At 46.1% G+C, this 18,913-nt stretch overlaps 2 protein-coding genes across 6 annotated transcripts in view; one reads left to right on the top strand and one right to left on the bottom strand.

The window, feature by feature from the left end:
- LOC115342854 overlaps positions 1-2,094 on the top strand; it is a 47,913-nt gene extending 45,819 nt beyond the window's left edge. For all 5 annotated transcript variants that reach the window (XM_030018014.2, XM_030018012.2, XM_041124209.1 and 2 more), the window contains one exon: positions 393-2,094. In XM_030018014.2, the coding sequence (XP_029873874.1) occupies positions 393-1,188 (796 nt within the window). In that variant the 3' untranslated portion in view covers positions 1,189-2,094. The remainder of the gene's footprint in view (positions 1-392) is intronic.
- A 7,493-nt stretch (positions 2,095-9,587) lies between these two features.
- TSN (translin) lies at positions 9,588-18,546 on the bottom strand. Its single transcript, XM_030018018.2, has 6 exons — positions 18,411-18,546; positions 18,215-18,308; positions 13,382-13,478; positions 12,368-12,483; positions 11,592-11,671; positions 9,588-11,236 (listed from the first exon to the last, which is right to left on the bottom strand). Exons 1-6 carry the CDS (start codon positions 18,474-18,476, stop codon positions 11,000-11,002), a joined length of 690 nt encoding a protein of 229 aa, XP_029873878.1. The 5' UTR covers positions 18,477-18,546; the 3' UTR covers positions 9,588-10,999.
- Between the last annotated feature and the right edge of the window lie 367 nt (positions 18,547-18,913).

The raw sequence follows: 18,913 nt of genomic DNA, 5'->3' as shown, positions 1-18,913 counted from the left end.
CCAAATTCTTGTTTGGAGTGCTTTGTAATCTAATGATGAAAGGAGCTACAAATGAATGTAATCTGATATAAGCTGATGTATCTGCCTCAGGCCTACGTCAGCGTGTACCAGAGAAAGATCACACCCTCGTTGTTTTACAACGATTTAATAGAAGACTGCTAGGATGTTACATGCTAGTGTCCCAGGCACCTCATTGCTGTTCTGCAGCTGAACACAGCTGCAGAAATTGTTGTTAGTTTTTGAGAAGACAGAATTCACAAGGCTGTTAAAACCAGAAGGGGGGCTGCGGTGCCCAGCAGCTGTCAGCACCACATTGCCCATTTGCATTTAGGATTGCAGCATCTGCTGGCAGAACAGCCACCATTTCATTCTCTCTTCTTAAATCCCTGCAGAATATTCCTCAATGTCTCCCAGAATGACAACACAGCACTGCGGCGGATGAACTTGAGGTCCTTCCTGATGGCCCCTTTGCAAAGAGTCACGAAGTACCCACTGCTGCTCAGCAGAATCATCAAGGCCACCACTGAGTACCACCCAGATCATGGCAGCCTGCGGGAGGCCAAGAGCCGTATCGAGTCCCACCTGGAGCACATCAACATGAAAACCAAGCAGGAGGGGAACACGTGGACCCTCCGATCCTTTCGCCAGGACAGCAAGAAGAAGAGGGAAGTCATCAACATCGAGATGAGAGAAACTGCCCTCAAAACTGTAGGCTGGCTGCGGGAGGAAACACGATTTGTGATGGAGGGGTCTCTGCAGCTGGCCCAGCCCCCCGATGGCCAGTGGGTGAAAAAAGGCAGCAAGACCCTGAAGTTCCAGAACATGCAGGTCCTCCTCCTGGTGAACATGAAGCGTGTGTCCGAGTCCAGCCTGGAATCAGCCGAGCCAGGGCCTGTGAAGGACGCCGTGCTGGTACTCATCAGGGACAAAAATAATGGGAAGTTCCATTTGCTCAGGGAGCCCTTGAGGCTGAGTAATTGCATTGTCTCCACTGATCCCGACTGCGACGACACTTTTGAACTCATTGAGATCAGGCGGGAGGCGTTTGTGTTCCGGGACAGTGACCGGGCACGGACTCACCACTGGTTCAGGCAGATTAGGCGGTACTCGAGGGAGCTGGGCTCCTGGAAGAAGCGGCGGAATGCGCTGCCCAACATCATGATCAGCACCCCTCACACCAGGCCCTAAGTCCTGCACGGGCAACACACAGGGAGACTTGGCTTGACCAATGCCATGTGCAAGGACCTTGGTGGCTTGAACTTGCTCTGCTCCATGGACAACACAGGGAGGAGCCTGGCCCACAAAGACTCTTAGCAGCACTGGAAGCAAGCATCACAGCCTAATTCTGGTCTCCAGGCTCAGGACTCACAACCTGTTTGTGGCTGATGTACATACAGAGATGGGCTTCCCTCGAGGAGCAGATCTCTGGAGGAAAATACTGAGTTTAACTTGTTAATATTGCACTGCAGGAGAATGATGTATGATGCTTGCCATTGCATGGATCGTGTTGAAAGCCAGTCTTGACAACATGAGAGAGGTTTCCACCATTGACTGTATTTCATCAGCATTAGGTAAAGTCAGGGTCAAAATTAGGTGCAGTATTATGCAACAGAGGATGAAAGTTGGAGACAATTACGTTTCCCACCGCTACTCCTAAGGACTGTATTTCATTATTCACCTCTGTATATTCAGTCAAAATACTTGCTTAAAAAGAAAGGTCTTTCATCTTTAATCCAAATCAAGTAGGTATCAATTTGCTCAGATTCAGCTGCATGCACACAGCAAAAGAAAAAAAGCAAACAAGAATAAAAGGAGTTCTTGCTCTCTGACACATACACCCCAAATATGCGTAGAACCTGTGGAAGAGCAGTATACCCCCACTGAAAGTCTGTTATTTAACTGACTTAGGGACTAGAACATAATGCCGCATCTGAAATATCTCAGAAGTGTATGTAAATATAGCTCTGCTACCACTAATAGTGAACTTAAAAGTTTGCGATTATTTAAATGATGTAATCTAGTGTATTTCAGAATTTAATTGAAAGGAACAATTTACATTGTACTGTAGAGTAACATAAAAGGTTTTAATAATTATGTTTCAATGACTTTAGGTGGGTATTTTTTTAAATATTTGTATTCTGGAGTAGATATTTCATTTAGCCTGGGTGGCATTCAGGTGAACAATGTGCCTACATCTGTTCTTTGGATCTCCTGAACAGAATTCAGGGGCTACTCCTAATGAGACTGGGAGAACAGTACAAGCCTGCTACCCTAATTCTCACTAGACAACAACAGACTGGCACAAAATCTTAAGCTCTGGCCGCAGTCCTGCCTGGGCAGGTCAGGCCCCAGCGGACCAGACGTGAGAGCCGAAACTGAGGCCACAAAGTGCTCCCCCATAAGGTCCAGCCTCTCTCAGTTCCTCAGCAGGGAAATGACTTGAAGCTGAACAATGGTAAAAAGGCACACAGGGTTTAACCTTTTCAGCCTGACATTACCACTGACCGCGGCCTTGCGATTACAAGATCAGCAAAATGTCACACTGTGACTTACACAGCAAAGGCCAGATTACAGCCCTAGAGGCTAAATTAAAGGAGCCTGAATTTTGGTCAGTGGATCTTGGAGGACAGCCTGTAAATGTTCTTTCAGCCCCCCAGGGTAAAGACAAAGCCAATCAGTATTATTCACTACCAACAAAATATTTCTGTTACAGGCATTTATTTTACAGGACGATTCACACAAGCATATTTCTCCAGAGATCAACCAGCATCAGTGAGTGCACAAACGAAGGCGGGCAGAGGCTACCCTCACATAGGTAGCCCTAGTCTTGTAAAGTCACCACTGACCCAACATCTGAGCAGGCCTCCAAACTGTACCCAGTGCTTTGTCCTCTTGCCACAGCTGCTGGAGCTTGTTACACTGCTCCAGGCACTGAGGCAGACACCAGCAGTGAGACATGTGCATAGTGGCTGTATTTTCTCTTCATCTGCACCATCCAGCATTTTAGTGCTTCATTTTGTCCCTGAGGAAATGGGAGGTTTTGCATCATCGGGAGGCTTTACGAACACTCACCCAAGATGTGAGGGTGGCAGCACACGGCTGAGCGCTGTAGCAAGCAATAGCTGGCAAAATGCTTGCTGGGGCAGCAGCCCGACTGCCTCAGGTGAGTTGGAATTCCCTCCAGCTATTTCTAGTCGTTAGACAATAAATTGTTCCCCCAAAATATGCATTGAACAGCCAGTGAAGAGCACGAGGCATTGCTTTTAGTTTGTTGTTTGTTTTTCAAATAGATGGATGCCTAAGCAGAGCAGCTGCTGGAGGAAGCTGTCATGACAGATCTGCATCTAACAGACTTCAAGCCCTGTTCACCTAACATGCAAAAAGCAACAGCTCGTACGTAGCACCTTTGTTTTCTCTCCCAAGATCAAAATGGCGCAGCTACCTTCTCTTCATTACCTCCAGTGGCAGTTTTGATAAGGGAAGGCGTAAGTACAGTAAGCCTAATAGCTTAATTTATCCAAACAGTGAGTGGTTTTCACAGCCACAGAAAGCTGCGGCTTTCTGGAAAGTTTTCAATTACTTTCCAGCACAGTGATTTTTTTCCACATCAATTCACACTGAAAACCAGCCGTGCACTCTCTGTGCAGTCATATCTTTAAATCAAGATACCTTCAGTCACCCTGGCTGTTCAAAAAGATTAGAGAACAATAAGTATATGTAAAAGGTCTGATATTTAGCATCAGTCTTGTGTTTAGCTGATTGTTCAATTTGTCAGATGCAGGGATTTTCTAGGTATCACAGGAAACACCTGCCTGCCAGGCTCCTAGTAATCACGGCGTATTTCCTCTGAACCAGGCAAACTCTCCCCAAAAGAAGGTCCATAAATAATCGCCGAGTGTTGAGTTATGAGCAGGACATGTACTTGTTGCTGTAGCCCTGTCCTAAAAAACCTGCAGCCAGGGAACAGAATAAGCTCTTTGATCTGGGACAGCCTGCTATGGGAAGTGACAGCCTGATTGTTGAACCTGTCAAACTAGACAGAGGTTGTGCTTCCAATGTTATCTTTTATGTATCCGGTGTGTACTCAGCTGCTCACCTGCCTTTAAATTACAGGTGTTGAAAGGGAACACGAGCACAGAACAGCCTCTGTGGCCCCGCAACGCTTGTGCCGTGGGGTGAGCCTGCACAGGAGGGGTGAGGAGTGTCAGCACACTTGACAAAGCAGTAGGTTTCCATAATCCCCAGCCACCTTTCTGAACTGGATGATCCCTCTCCTGGGCATCTCCAGGTCTTTCAGTATCACATGTACACATCTTGGCAGCCCTGGAGATTAGCTGTGCTGTATTTTTCCATTTCTGATTAACAAACCTGACAAAATGCTATTATAACCCAGGGTGCTTAGGAACAGGGTTGTCTGCAAGCCAAGAAAGCAATTATTTGTTCCAAACTGGCCGTCCTAGGGCTCCGTAATATTTTTATGCCTCTCATTGTCACGACAGACAATACTAAGATTACTTTTCAACATTCCTGCCCACTGAATTTACCCAGCTAGTACAAGCAGACCTCTCTGGAAGTACCACGTTAGGGGAAAAAAGAGAAAGTTGATTATTCCCTTGATTTATCAGAATGACCTTTAACAAGAATTTAGGATGAGTCTTACTGGTTATTTACCAGGAACACAACAAAAGGCAGTCTTTGTCATAGAGTCCATGTAGTTTTGAGTTCAGAAGGCAGATGCGCAAGAAGACACAACACTGGATTAAGAGCCCCCTGTGAGATCAGGTCCCAGGGAAAGAAGGAATAAGCTACTTTAAGAGTCAGCAGGCTGGGTGGGAAAGCCTGAAAAAAAACACATGGAGATGAAGAGCAAATACGTTAGAAGGCAGAGACTTCTGCTTTAGTGAACAGAGATCTTCTTTTTTATGGTGATCTTGTACATTCCTGGTTGTCCATAACAGAAGCGAGGAGCGGGAAGGGGCATTCAGTGTGGGTCTCTGCTATGTGATCAAGAACACATCTGAAAGGGAACAACAGGTTTGGCCTGGCAGCAGGAAGCTATCACAGCTGTCACTGGAGACTGAGAGATTGACCTCAGCATGTCCCAAATCCTGAAAAAAGCTCCGAGATCATCTCAGATCTCCTGACTTGGGGAACTTCAGTCATTCAATGCACGTCAATCTATTATGGAGCTGAAGTCTTAGGAAGGCAGATCTCCAGCAGGAGATTCTGGTGACTCTTGCACTCTCCTGCTTGTCCATGACATGCTCAAAGGGAAGATAATTAAAATCTTCTAGCACCATGTCAAAGGTATCCCTTCAGGGCTCATGGATGAGGCAGCTGTAGTAACTCTCATTTTGTGATGTCAGCCATGTTTCCAATGCATGCTGGGGAACCAGGTGAGATTCATCTGGAATTAGGCTGACATTCTCTGACTTGAAATTGGAAAAACTTGGAACCAAAAGCAATGGAGGGAACTGTCTTCCTGCCAGAGATCAGATAAATATTCAAAGATCTCACTGTCATCGTTGAGTGACCTTCTGTCACTACAGTGGAATATGACAGAGCAAAAAGTCTTACTGATCAGGCAGACAAAGGAACTGCCTTATTTCTCACAGAGGCTGCTGCAGAATATCAATATGACTGGAGACAGGTACAAGCAATTAAAAAAAAAAACCAAAAAAAAAAATCAAAGTTTTGACAATAACACTGCACGGTCCAAAAACTCCAGGCAAGCCCCAAGGACACTCATTAGAAAAAAGACAGCTCCCTCAGGAAGCTGAAGATGGTTCCCTAAGGGAAACCTTTCTACAACATGGATGGAAAAGTTGAGTGAAAGGGAACATAGAGGGTCCTCTTCAACAGAGAGTGAAGGACCCTAATGAGGAATCAGAACCCAGGCAGAGCATCTGCCAGCAAAGGTTTCTGCCAAGGCTTGACTGGGAGCAGTTGCATGGCTGGAAAAAGTTGAAAAGCTGACATTAGGCTCTAGGCCCATTAGCAGGGGTGAATATAATGATAATTTGCAACTCTCCAGCTCAAATCCTGCCCCAGTGCGATCACCAGCACAGGCTTTGCATCTGTGAGAAACGCTCTCAGCTGCAGGGGAACCAACCCAGAGTGCAAACAGCCCTCCCAGGGAAGGTGCCCTGCATAGAGGCAGGCAAAGGAACCCTTTCTTTCAGCAGCAGTGGAGCCCCAGGTGGTTTTGAACCCTTCCTTCCTAGTGCAGGAACCTCCCTTGCAATGCCAGAGTCACATCCTTGGGAGGACCCACATCAAATGTCTCTCTGGGTGTTGTGGGGAGGGCTGGCAGATGAGAGTGGAGATCCTGGAGGTCACAAGAAAGTCACAGAGCAGATCCCATGACTGATGCTGGGGTAACCAAAACATGCAAAGAGCACAAGGCCTTTGCAGCCTTGGACTGTTTCACAGGGGCTGAAATCTCAGGCTTTTTCTTCCCTTTAGGCTTTCTGCAATCCCTGTTGAAGTCTCCAGCGGGCTGTGGTGGTCGTCAGACTTCACAGAAGCCTGTCAGAGCTGCACAGGGCCCCAGGGCAGACCCAGAGGCACACAAGACACCTCTCTCTACCAGGATGGGAGCCAGCAGGCTTCCTGGGGAGCAGACAGCACCCTTGCAGGGTGCAGGCTCTTACATTTTCCCCCACAGGAGCAGGTTAGACATTTGTACACTCATAGTGTGAATGTGCAGATGAACAAGCATTCAGACAAGGAGTGTATTCCTCTTCTTTCAAGAAAGGGTTGGTTTTCAGACAGCCATTTTCCCCTTGGGCAGGGCAATCCTCCCATGACAGCTACCAGTGCAAGCCAGAAATGCCACTGTTTGAAGTGAAAACAAATGGGCAGAGAAACCTGCAAGGAGATACCCCTCTTCAAGGAATTCATACTTGACCCACAGCATGTGTGCAGGAGATACATACTGTAACGGACTATTCCTTTCAAAATCAAACACTTGTTTAATGACACTCCATGAATTCAGCAGGCAGGAGGCTCTCAACAGCCCCTACACACACTTTAGTACAGTTGCACCGCAGCATCCAGCAACAGACAGTACTGTAACGAGGGAAGATGGACGGCTGATGAGTAACAGTTCAATACCCACACAGAGACCCCAGGAGTCATCCATGTTCACTTTCTGCTCTCCTTAATTGCCTCGGTGTGTAATGACCTTACTGGCTGAAAAATGCGAGTGAGGCTCTATAGCACCCAAGTCATCACTTCGCAGAAAATGAAGGCAAATTATTTACTCGAAGAGAAAATCCTTGGCAATCCCAACAAAACGAGAAGCAAGAAGAATCAGACAGTTTACCACGCAGCATTAACAGCTCAGTGAACACTTAAAGGTGGCACTGCAGGGAGAGGAAGAAGCCTCCCTCCACACACTGGCACCGCATGTGCGGGACTGTGCAGTGAACCAGATTGGGAGCAAACAAATAAAGATTGTTTCAGCTAGGTCAGTTTCCTGATCCACTTCACTGCACAAAGACCTGTGCTGGCACCAGAAACAGGCAGTCTGGAAGTGATAATGTGTCCTTTAACAAGTGCCAGTTTAAAGAGGTGGATGGACTGGGGCTGCAGTTAATCAATTCCAACAGACAGAGCCCAGTTCAACAGCCAGCCCCAATGTCTACTCTGCATCCTGTGCCACGGAGCTCTGCTCACCCCTATTTCCCCGAACAGTTTCAGGTCAGCACTTTCATTGATCTGCAGGAGTTGAACAGGCAGTGCTATAAATAAAGAGCAGTTAATCAACTATTTAAGTGCCCTTTTTACTGAAATAAAGAAAACCCACAGAAATGACGTCAAGATGGGAAAAAAAACCCTAAACCAAACCAGTGAGTGAATAAAAAGACAATCCAAGAAAGCGCTCCCTGGAACACACTTCAGGCTGAAGTGGCTCAGCCGTGCTGGCTGTTGAGTCAGACTCTCCAGTGCTCCTGCGCTGACTCACTCCCCTCCCAGCTGCCAGTGCACGCTGCGACAGTCCATTCAGTACCAACAGGAGTTACTTGTTCAGAGTTCAAGTGCATCTGATTCATCATGAGCCATCAAGCTTCTGCAGTCCTCAGAGCTCCCTCCCTCACTGCCATTCCCTGCTGGCTAACCTGCTCACCTTACCCCTGGGAGAGGGAAGGGTCAGAGAAGAGAGACCCTCCCTACTCAAGGCCCTCTGGGTCTTCCCTTCTTCCCTCTGCTCCCAGCTCTGGGACAGAAACACAACTTGCCATTTAGGACCAGAGTAATGTGCAGATTCACAATCAAGGCCACAAGGTCCTACAGGCTACCTCTGTGCAGAGGAAGCTACAAAAAGCATGTCCCCAGCCTTCCCTGCTGCAGCCTAGGGAGAAAGTTTGTGGTTTTCTTTTCCCTTCCCCAGACCCAGCTTGGGAATGTACTATGAGGCCTGGCTCTTGCAAACAATGCTTTTCCAGAGGAAGATACTAGGCTCTCCGAAACCTAGGAACAGGAAAGAACGAGGTGTTTGCTAAACACCCTCCAGAAACACAACACTGGCTTGTCTCTTTCTCAGGCACTTGCTCTTCACAGAGCCTTACACAGAAGGATCCCACACCTTGCAGACTTTACAAGCCCTAAGTAAGCAACTTGCTCTTCCAGTTGTCCCTCCCACAGTACGTGTGCTGCTGCACCTGTGGCACAGCACTGTTGTATCTCCACAAGCTCTCAGAAACCATGTAAGATGCAAGAGCTGGCAGATGTAGGATCTACTGAAAAGCTGAATGTCAGGAAGCAGACCTGTTGCATCATCAAATGCAACTGGAGCACCTGGGACACAAGCCAGCACAAAGCCTCAACACACACCTGCCCTGCAACCAGAAACCTGCCCCACCACATGGCCTCACATCCCAGTTCCGCATGCTAGGAGCCCCCAGCCCAAGAGACACCAGGCTGATGCTCAGGAAACCTTTCTCTAATTCCCCTGCTCCCACGCATTTTCTGCGAGACCTTGGTCTGCACAGCTGTGCCTCAGAGCCTGAGGGTGTTGTTTCACGAGTCTCTGGTTTTGGCAGCAGAAATGGCTTAAGCTCCTTCCCTCCTCCCACCTCCACAGGGTTAAAGCGAGAAAGAAGCAAACAGTGGCACAGGGCAAGAACAATGAACTACTTTGAAAGGTGGTCTCATTGCCATGGGGCTCAGGAAGTTAGACCCTCATTTTCTTCAGCTATGAGAGAGGGTTATTACCATCTCCCTATGTTACATGATAGAAGATACAAAGGATGAGGACAAACATGAGAGTATGAGACGCTCTGAAGATGGATCTTGCCACATTTTAGATTTGGTAATGATAAATTCCTCCATACCTCTCCTGTTTTACTTGGTGAAATAGGTAAAAATTAAAAATAAAAAAAAGCCCATGAAATCTGTTTGCAGCTTGAGTTAGGCTCCACTCACCAGCGGGTAAAAGTGCGTCATTGAACAGCGTACAGCCAAAGTGAGGAATTCTGTTATTGTCCAAGCACAGCTCAAGGCTGAATTTAAATTGTCATACTTCAGAGTAGGCTCCCAGGAAAGGAAACAAATAACAACAGATAATCAGACAACAGGCAGAGTTACCAAATGGCCAAAATCAAAGAACAGCTTTTATTGGCCAAAATAACCAAGAAACCATTTTCTTCCAAGAAACAAAACAAAACCATAACTGAAACGGTGGGAAATCTTTGCTAACAAAATGAAACACTAACAAACCCCATGTAAACTTGACTGTTTGTGTTCATCCTCTGGAAATATTCCTCCTCCTAAGTTAGTTTTTCTCCTTAACCCTCCTGCATCATCAGAAGTAGGAGAAGAATGGCAAAACTCAAAAGTCATTTAGGACAAGAGAACAAACACACTGGGAGGTACGAGTCTGTCCATTTACACAAATGAAAGAGGCTGTTGGTGTTTGCAAGCATCTTACATGCAATGGGTCTGAAATGAGTGATTTCCCCTTTTCTGAAGATACAAACATTTTTCTACATGAATGATAGTTTTGGTGTCTTTTTTTTTTTTTTAAACCCAGGACACAGGTACAGTTGTGGCCTATATAAAAGTTGTTAAAACTTAGACACTACCTGCAGTTTATCAGCTAACACTTCTCTATTTGGAAACCTTGGTAGTTAAAAAAAAAAAATAAAAAAATTGGTTACACTGAGTTCTCAAGGCAAATGATCATATTAAAACTCAACATTTACTCATGTCAGTAAAACAAATACCAGCCAGTGAAAGCAGATGTTTGAGAAAACCTTGCTCTCTCTGGCAACAGAAATCTTGGAGGAAAGGAAAGGGGGTGTAAAAAAAAAAAAAAAAAAAAAAAAAATTAGAGAGAGAGAGAAAGTGAGAGGTGTGCCCAGGTGCAATACACCAGTTCCAATGGAGAAATTCTCAGGAATATTTTCACTAATTTCTCAATTAAGGGGGATACATTAACAGAAGCCATTTAAAAAGGTCTGGTTAATAAACAGTTACGCAAATCTGTTCAACTTACTGACATAGGTGATAATTTAAGAAACAAAAAGGCAAAAAAAAAAAATCAGTGTCTTAAAAAAAAGTATAGATATTTACACACTGTGTTTTCTAAAACTTCACATGTATCTGCACTGAGCTGCATCTGTGCACACTTCTTTAAAGGTGCATGAACAGAGACAGCTGAAGCACATCACTGCCAGAGCAGTGAAGCAACACTACAGAACTAATGAGAATTTCAGCTCATGGGAGTTACTGACTGCTATTGCTGCTGTGCACAGAACGGCACTGTGTGTTTTGACAGAGGAATTCCACTGGAAACAGAGCCTCCTGCCCTAATCTAGACATGATTTTACAAAACATTTTGAGATCTAACACCCGTACTACACCTTTTGTAAGAAAATAGAGAGCAGCTTTCAGCTGCAGTTCTTCTAAACTACTGTAGGAAGGCTTCGCTAGCATGCTTCCTAAATTGGCAACCATCTGAGGTAATCAATGATGCTGTTAAAATGAGCATCTTTCATTTCTCTCCGCCCGCACCAACTGTTGCCTCCTTATTGAGTCCTCTGATCGACAGGTCGTAAACCACTTCCTCAATTTTCTTGACGTCGTATTTCAGGCCATCATAACGTTTCCTCAGGGAGTCGTTCTTCAGGTTGAGGAGACGGAAGCCAGAATCCAGCTCATTGATAAAAGTTGAGATGCGGAGAGGGCGAGAATAGTCACCAGCCGTGACGCTGTTCACTGCCAGTCTGGCCTACGAGATGAAGACACCCAGGAGAACATCAGCAGAGGAACCCACCCCAATCAAGTCACTATTCCATCACTTACTTTACCAAATGTAGCAGTTGTGTTCCAGGCAGTCAGATTATTTATACTTGGATCTACTTTTTTGTTGACAACAATCCTGGATTTTCAATCAAGCGACTAGTTTAAATCTTAAAATATCAGTGAGAAACAACTCTGGCATACAGAGAGGCAGTTTGCTAGAAGTTCAGATCAAGGCGTTGCGTGTCATAACTTCCAGGAACAACTTGGGAAAGTTAGAAAACACAGTACTTTTTTTCTTAGGTCAGTTTCAATCCAAATACATGCATGAATATCTTCCTTACCAGCTCACTGGCGAGAGTTAATACACCAGAAAGATAGTCTTCAATGTCCAGGTGAAAGCCCCGCTCTCGATCAGCTTCAACTAAGATGAAAAACAGAGTGGTAATCAGGTGGTACTGAAACAGGAGCAAAACCAGTGAGTTGACATTGCATTTGTTTACTGCAGCTAATTTGAAATATCAAATTTATGAGATACTACTACAAAATAAAAGTCAGCCTTTTCCTGTATGTGATGCAATTACTGCTTCTTGTCAGCATTTTGATTTAGCAAGTCGTACATCCTCAACTGGATGTGCAACAGGTTATAATTGATCCAACAGAATAACTGAATTTACATCAATATACAGGAGAGGGGGCTGTAGTCTTTTTTTAGAAAAAGATTTTCCTCATCTTTTTTTCAAATCCTTTGCTCTGGGAGGACACAATTCTCTTGCAGCATAAAAATTTAATCTTTTTTCCACACTTTTAAAATGCCAAAAGCGAGAAAAATAAGCTCTCATCTTTGTATTATCCTTTTGGTAGATTTACGCAATTTGAATGAATAATCTTCACTGACGAAGAACTTAATTAATGAATAAATACTTCTGTTCACATTAGCTTTGCTGATTTCCACCTTCTAAAAGAATTTGTTGTTTATATAATGAAATCAAATACCAGATAAATTTTGGAACCTGTTTCTTGAGAAGAAATGAAGTTCTGCTGTTTCCCTGTACCTCTGAAAGCTACAACGCCTAAAAACATCACATGCTTTTTCTCTTCAGTTACAACATTAACTTACTCCCAAGTATTTCTGCAACAGCTTCTCGGGTCACTAATGTTTCGGATTCCAAGTAGACTACAAATGCTGCCAGAAACACCAACCGCTGAAGCACAAACCTCCAGTGCTCATGAAATCTGTTGAAGAAAACACCAAGTCAAGGTATGAATAAGTAACATCTATTACTGGAGAGTTAGGCAACAAGCATACGTTATGTATATATTATGTTTTCTACCCTTACACATAGCACTTTGCAATATTTTTGGCTTATCAAAATGACACCAGCTTAAAGTCATCTCCTTGGTACTCCAGAACTTCACCCCCTGGATACTGTGCTGGACACTAGCATTGATTGCACGTCTCACACACCTACTCAGTTCGTGGAGTTTTTCAGGTTGTCGTGCCCACAAGACAACCAGGGCTTTCCCTCCTGTCTTCCCTCAGCAGATTTGAGCTGACAAGATTCTTGTTCTTTGAAATAAACAAGACACCAGGCTTTCCCTCCTGTCTTCCCTCAGCAGATTTGAGCTGACAAGATTCTTGTTCTTTGAAATGTTCTTGCTAGACACTGTCCCCTTCTGGCAGCAACAAAACACAAAGGTGACAACTTCATTTAGTATCTGCAGTATCAAGCAGCCATTTCATGACAGATTTAGAGCTCTGTTTTCAGAAATGCCCCAAACCTAACAACTTAACTGAAATTAATGGAGCAGCAAATGTGCTGCTCCCAGAAAGAAGGGCAGTTCCAATAGAATATAAATTTCTTAAAGTTTCCTTTTTCTTTTTTAAAAAAGTTTCTAGAAAAAAAATTAAATACTGGGTATTTTTAGTGAAAAGTTATAAATAGAGGGTTTGAACAAAAGCATTTTTTATCCATGCTGACAAAAAACCTCACACTTCTCTACCATGGTTTACTTTTCAAACAGAAAGAAGCATTCGGCCCATAAACCTTTAAGTCATTCTTCCAAAGTAATGATGCCAAATATGCCCAGGCAATTCCCATATCCGTGTCTGGCTGCGTGTGATCCTGCACACCTGTAATACTGATCAGCAGGAAACTTGGTCTTCAGAGATTCCAGCTGTGTTCTCACTGTACCAAAGTGTTCACGAGCCTTCTGACATTTCTTTGGTACTGAAAAAGAAACGGTGCAACATTCAATACTTGACAGAGAACAGGGTTTTGTGAACAGAGAGTTTTCTAGTGTAGACAGCGCTGTATATGCTCCTTTGTTGTCCAAGATAGTCTGCTGACATTGGAATCAATCTAAGAAATATTCATTGTCTTACCAGGAGTCATACAGGAAGAGAAGAACTACTCCTGAGTTTTGGGCTGTCTAATCTGCTCTAGTCCTTAGGTTCGAACTTCAGCCAAGATGCCCCAGTGTTGTTTAAGAATCACTGCTAATCATGACTAATTACTGTTGCTATAAAACTTACATCATGGATAAAGAACCTGTTCTGTAATGGGCACTGACAGAGGAAAACACTAGAAAGGTCACGCAACCTACAGACCAAGAGGCAACGGGGGATACAAATGGACGGAGGCAGGAACAGAGGAACACAGAGTTGATGTGGTGGTTGTCTGTGGAATGAACCAACGAGCAAAGGAGCCTGGCGACGCGCCGAGCAGGGCGACAAACAAGCAATGCTGAAGGAGAGATGACAAGTAGAGATGGAGAAAGGCTGAAAAAGGTGTTGAATGTAAGCCCTCATCTGAGGTAGCAGAGGGGCAATTTCATCTGAGGGTCTGTAAATGTAGAAGAGCTGAGACTATGGCAACAGATCCTGGGGGCAAGGGAGGGAGCCAACAAGAGCAGTGACACGGTTAAAGCCCGATGCTACAAGGTCACCCATGGAGCAACACTCTGGAGTGGCACTGCAGGAGGAGGGACACAGCAGAGATCAGGCGTGAGCTGGTAACAGGACATTTTTAGTTTTAGCTGTGTGGACAGAGTAAGAGAAAGGGGCCAGTTAGTTGGGTTGTACAGGTGTTGTAAAAAGAGAAATATGATGTTCTGTAGAGCACCCCAATGCAGTGGTTTAGAAAAAACAGCAACAACCAGATCACATGCAACAGAAGCACACTGCACACAACTGGCCCCAAAGAAAGCACACACACCAAGCAGTGCTGCCAAACGACTCGTACAGTCAAAGGAAAAGCAACTTTTCTTTCTCCATTTTAAAATCTTATAATATTTTTTCTTATCAATCAGAGTTAGGTTAGATGAGGTGCAAGATCCCTTCAGGAAACTGCATTTCCTGCTTTCAAGCGATTATTTGAAGAAACTGTCCAATGTATGTTACACTTCTGCAGATAAAAGGTCTCTTGTTTACGTACCACCCACTGCCACCTCCCGTTTATTGATACGACTTACAGCCATACTGCACCCGCAGTACCAGGGTCCGACAGAACTAATCAAACCAGTACTTCTTAACTGCAGCCTTCTCAGCAATCCTGGTCATGACCCAAGGAAGGCAGAAGATCAACCTGACAGGCCCTCCTGCATCATGATGTTTAAACAATCCTAGCTTCTATACAAAATCCATAGAAGCTAAATCTGAAAGCTACGATGAATGATTTTTATCAAACAAGCCCTACTAGGAGTCACTTAAGTGTGTTTAAAAGCTGCTTTCAATTAATAAAACATTAATTCCATGTTAAAAAAAATAAAAAAAAAAAGGAGCACTTAAAAATAAAAGCTTCCAGAAGCAGAAGGTGAAAGTGCTCTGTGTGGCAGCCAGAATGACGGAAATGTGTGAAGCTCACTGACAGCCCTTTGAACACCGTCCTCAAACTACAGTCTCTGCCTCAGTCGTGTAAGCTGTCACATGGCAGCTGGGGACAGAGTAAGGCATAGACTTGCATTTTGGCTTCTGCCAAAGGAACCTGTGACAAAAATGAACAATCTTTACTGTAACGTTTCAGACAACAGCACCCAACGATACACACATAACCTCCCCCCAACTTCAAACTATCCTCATGCATCCTTGCATATCACCACTGATGTTTTGCTAAACTTAACACAACATGTTTCATGAGCAAAGACATATTAAATTGACTTTCAGCCTCCGAAGACCCTCCCTGTCACTCAGACTCATGTCAGCTAACAGCAGGCTGCAGTGCAGGCTGCAGCACATGCTGCCCTGAACAGCTTTCTGAGCAGTTCTCAAACTCCATTTTGGACAGGGAGCAGAGGGAGCTGAAAGAGAGATCTTCTAAACCTGTTCTGGAGGCTGCTGGCCTGAGGCTCTGCTGGTTTTCCTTCCCTTCCCCACCGCTGAATAAAGGCTACAACTGAAAGCGCTTATCCCACAGCTAAACGCAGTCTCGTGCTCCATGCAGGGAGAGACCACAGGGAAGCCGGCACCGTGAAACAGCTGTTGTCTGTGGGTAGGTGGCTGCCCCATAGTAAAAGCGGTTAGATGAAAAACTCAATAACAACAGGTGTAGCCAAGAGGTATTTTAAGTCCCCAGAGAACCCTGACCCTTCTCTTTGGTACGACAGATTGCTCAGCCTGGTGCAAATCCTTTCCCCGTTTCCACTGGCCCTCTGTTGTCTCCTTGAGTTTTCATCACTCTACCTCAACTAATGATGCAAGAATAATTACAAAGGATCAACCAGCAGGCTGCAGGAGAACGTCAGTCTTCTCCCACTTAGGCTGGCACAAGGGAGGGGGTACAACAAGCGATACAGCTTCTGCGGGTAGCAGCACCAGCTTAAACCATCCTCAGCAATACAGCTGCGGTCACTGAGCATCATTAGTTACCCTGTCACCTGTGAACTTGCCATAATTAATAGTATTTCTGCTTTTTTAATTAGTTACTAGTTTATTTATAATTTATTATTTTTATAGTTCAATGTAGTTTATTAATAGTGTTAATAGTTTTTCTTACATCTTGGAGTAAATAAATACAAGGCTAAAAAATCTTGATGCTACAAAGTCTAGCCAGAACTCTGTTGCAATCAATAATCTTCTCTTTCATAGTTACAAGAGTCATCTTTTATCCCTTTTTAATCTACAAAAGAAGAATCATTCTAGTTTCTTAGTAAAAATGCGGTAACAACTCAAATGACGAGATGCTGTAGTAAGCCATTTAAGCACACTACACTGCCAAACTACAATCATTATCAAATAAAACTGTAGTCTAAATATGTGACATCTGACAAGTGCTACTTATCCCCCTAACAATCCTTCCATTAATTGGCATTATATTATTCTGCTGTAAACCTTTATTAATCTAAACATTTATTGACTGACTTTATTATGCTTGTAATTGATGACAAACTGACAGGTCTATTATCATGAGTTAACTCCTAACCTATTAAGCATGTATTCATTATCTTTGGTATTACAAGAATTATAAGCTGATTTATTTATTTATTTATTAACTTTATTCCAAATCTCTTCTCAGACTCTGCAAGTTCCAGGACCAGCTGTCTCCCGGAATTAAAAATCAAGTGAAAATACACCAAGCCAGACACAGGTCTCTGCTATTAAATGCTGGAAAGCAACTCCTGAAGTCGATACCCACACAAAACAACTGTCACAACATCCACAGGTTGTGTATGCTTGTGTAAATTAACCAATTAGCAGTTCTGATTTTTAGCACTGCCATATTTCCTAAGTAGGTAGAAGTTGCACTTGCCAGCAGAGGTCAAACCTCAGGTGTTGCACGTTGCTAAACATGTACCCTGTCAGAGGCCAGAGGGATCCCAGGCCTCCAGTACCAGTGTGCTGGTGAATGTCACCAGGCTGGTTACAACCAGTCAGCTCTGCAGGTGAATAAAACAGCACCTGGTGAGGTTTACTCTTCTATTCACCCTTAGACAGTGGCCTGACAGATTTCTCCCCTTCCCAAATTCCTCTCCAGAGCTTTCAGGAAAGTCAGAATGGTTGCTTCCTCTCAGGAGATATTAATTGACTTGAAAAAAATGGCACATATTTAAGGAAAAAAAACCCAACAAACCCTGTTTACTCCAGTAGTTTCACCAGTAAGTTGAAAAAATGGGGATGGGGGAGCAGAAAGAGTACATTTGACATCTAGGTCTGTAGTCCTGTTCTCATGCCCTGGAGCAAATGGGTTGGCCTAGGAACGTTCTGTCAAGCATCTTAAACAAATTTGGACTGAAAGCAAGGAACCAGGCTAGCTACAACCCAAACCTCAAAAATAGCAGAACAATTCCATTTGCCACTCAAGCACTCATCAAGGACAGCTCCTGCTTTATCAGCCTTTCCAAATCCCCTTTTTATTTTGCAACATTAAGCACATTTTATACACGCACACACACAGAGCCGGTCTCGTACAGACCTGACTAAAGACCCCCCCCCCCGTTCCCACACCATCCTGAACACCCCCCGGAGAGTTCAGGATCACGGCTTTTTGGGGGGTGGAGTGAAGAGGTGAGGAAGGAGATACAGAGACAAAGGCCCAACAGGTGACGGTAAAACCAGCAGAGCATAAAAATCTTTGTGCATATCACTTAGAGGGAAATCTACGAGCCAATTCAGCAGCCCCGAAAGCAGCACACGCTCTTTTGCGCTGGGACTGCGCTGGGACGGGGGAGCGCCGAGCTGGGGAGGGGAGACAGGGGAGGGACGGCGCTTCCTCAGGGTGAACGGCAGCTCTTCTGCCCGTACGGCTCGAAACCTCCCAGCTGCCCCCGCAGCCTCTCAGAAGCCCACGCAGGACAGGACAGGGCAGGGCAGGGCAGGACGCCCCAGGAGCGCCCACGGAAGAGGGGCGCCCGCGAGGGAGGGACCCGCGTACCCCGGGCGTTCTCCCCGCCCCACCGGCTTCTCCCCGCTCCCCCGGGGAAGGCGGAGCGCGGCGCTACCGCCGGGTGCAGGCGGCCGTGGGGGACTCACTGTCCTGGAAGCCGGCTCCCTGGTGCACGCCCTGCAGCAGCGTCAGGATCTCCCGGGCCGTCTGCTCCAGCGCCTGCACCACCTTCCGGATCTCCTGCGGACACAGGGCGCCGTCAGGCGCCGTCAGGCCCCGCCAGGCCAGGCCAGGCCAGGCCAGGCCCGGCCCCGCGCTCCCCGGCCGCGGCCGCGCACCCACCTCGCGGATGTCCTGGTCGGCGGTGAGGACGCCCTGCAGCGCGATGAACATGTCGCTCACCGACATGGTGCCCGCCGCCGCCTCTGGGGCCTCCCGCGCCCGCAGGGGGCCTTCTCTGCCGCCGGCGCGGGGGGGGGGGGCTGCCCGGCGCCGTGCCTGACGGCGCGGCGCCGGCCTGCCCCGCGCGGTGCCTGAGCGGCCGGAGGAGGCAGGAGGGGGCGGCGCGGGCGGGTGCCCGCGGGGAGCTGCTCGCCCCGGGGCGGGTGTGTGTCCGTGTGTGTGTGCCCGTCCCCGTCCCCGTGTGTGTGTGTGTCCCCGTGTGTGTGTGTGATCCCCGTGTTTCAGGGCCCCCCCTCCCGGTGCCCCGCCGGGCCGCGCGAGGGCCCCGCCGCCCGGTGACGGCGCCGCGTTGCTACGCGACGTCGCGCGGGTGGGGGCCGGTGGGCAGCTCCGTGCCCCGTTGCTAGGAGACAGCACCCCGCTGCTCTGCGCCTGCGCGCCCT

The sequence above is a fragment of the Aquila chrysaetos genome, chromosome 6 (genome assembly GCF_900496995.4).
Source record: "Aquila chrysaetos chrysaetos chromosome 6, bAquChr1.4, whole genome shotgun sequence".
In the NCBI taxonomy this organism is placed as follows: domain Eukaryota; kingdom Metazoa; phylum Chordata; class Aves; order Accipitriformes; family Accipitridae; genus Aquila; species Aquila chrysaetos.
The sequence above is the reverse complement of the archived record's forward strand: the minus strand, read 5'-3'. Positions and strand labels throughout refer to the sequence as shown.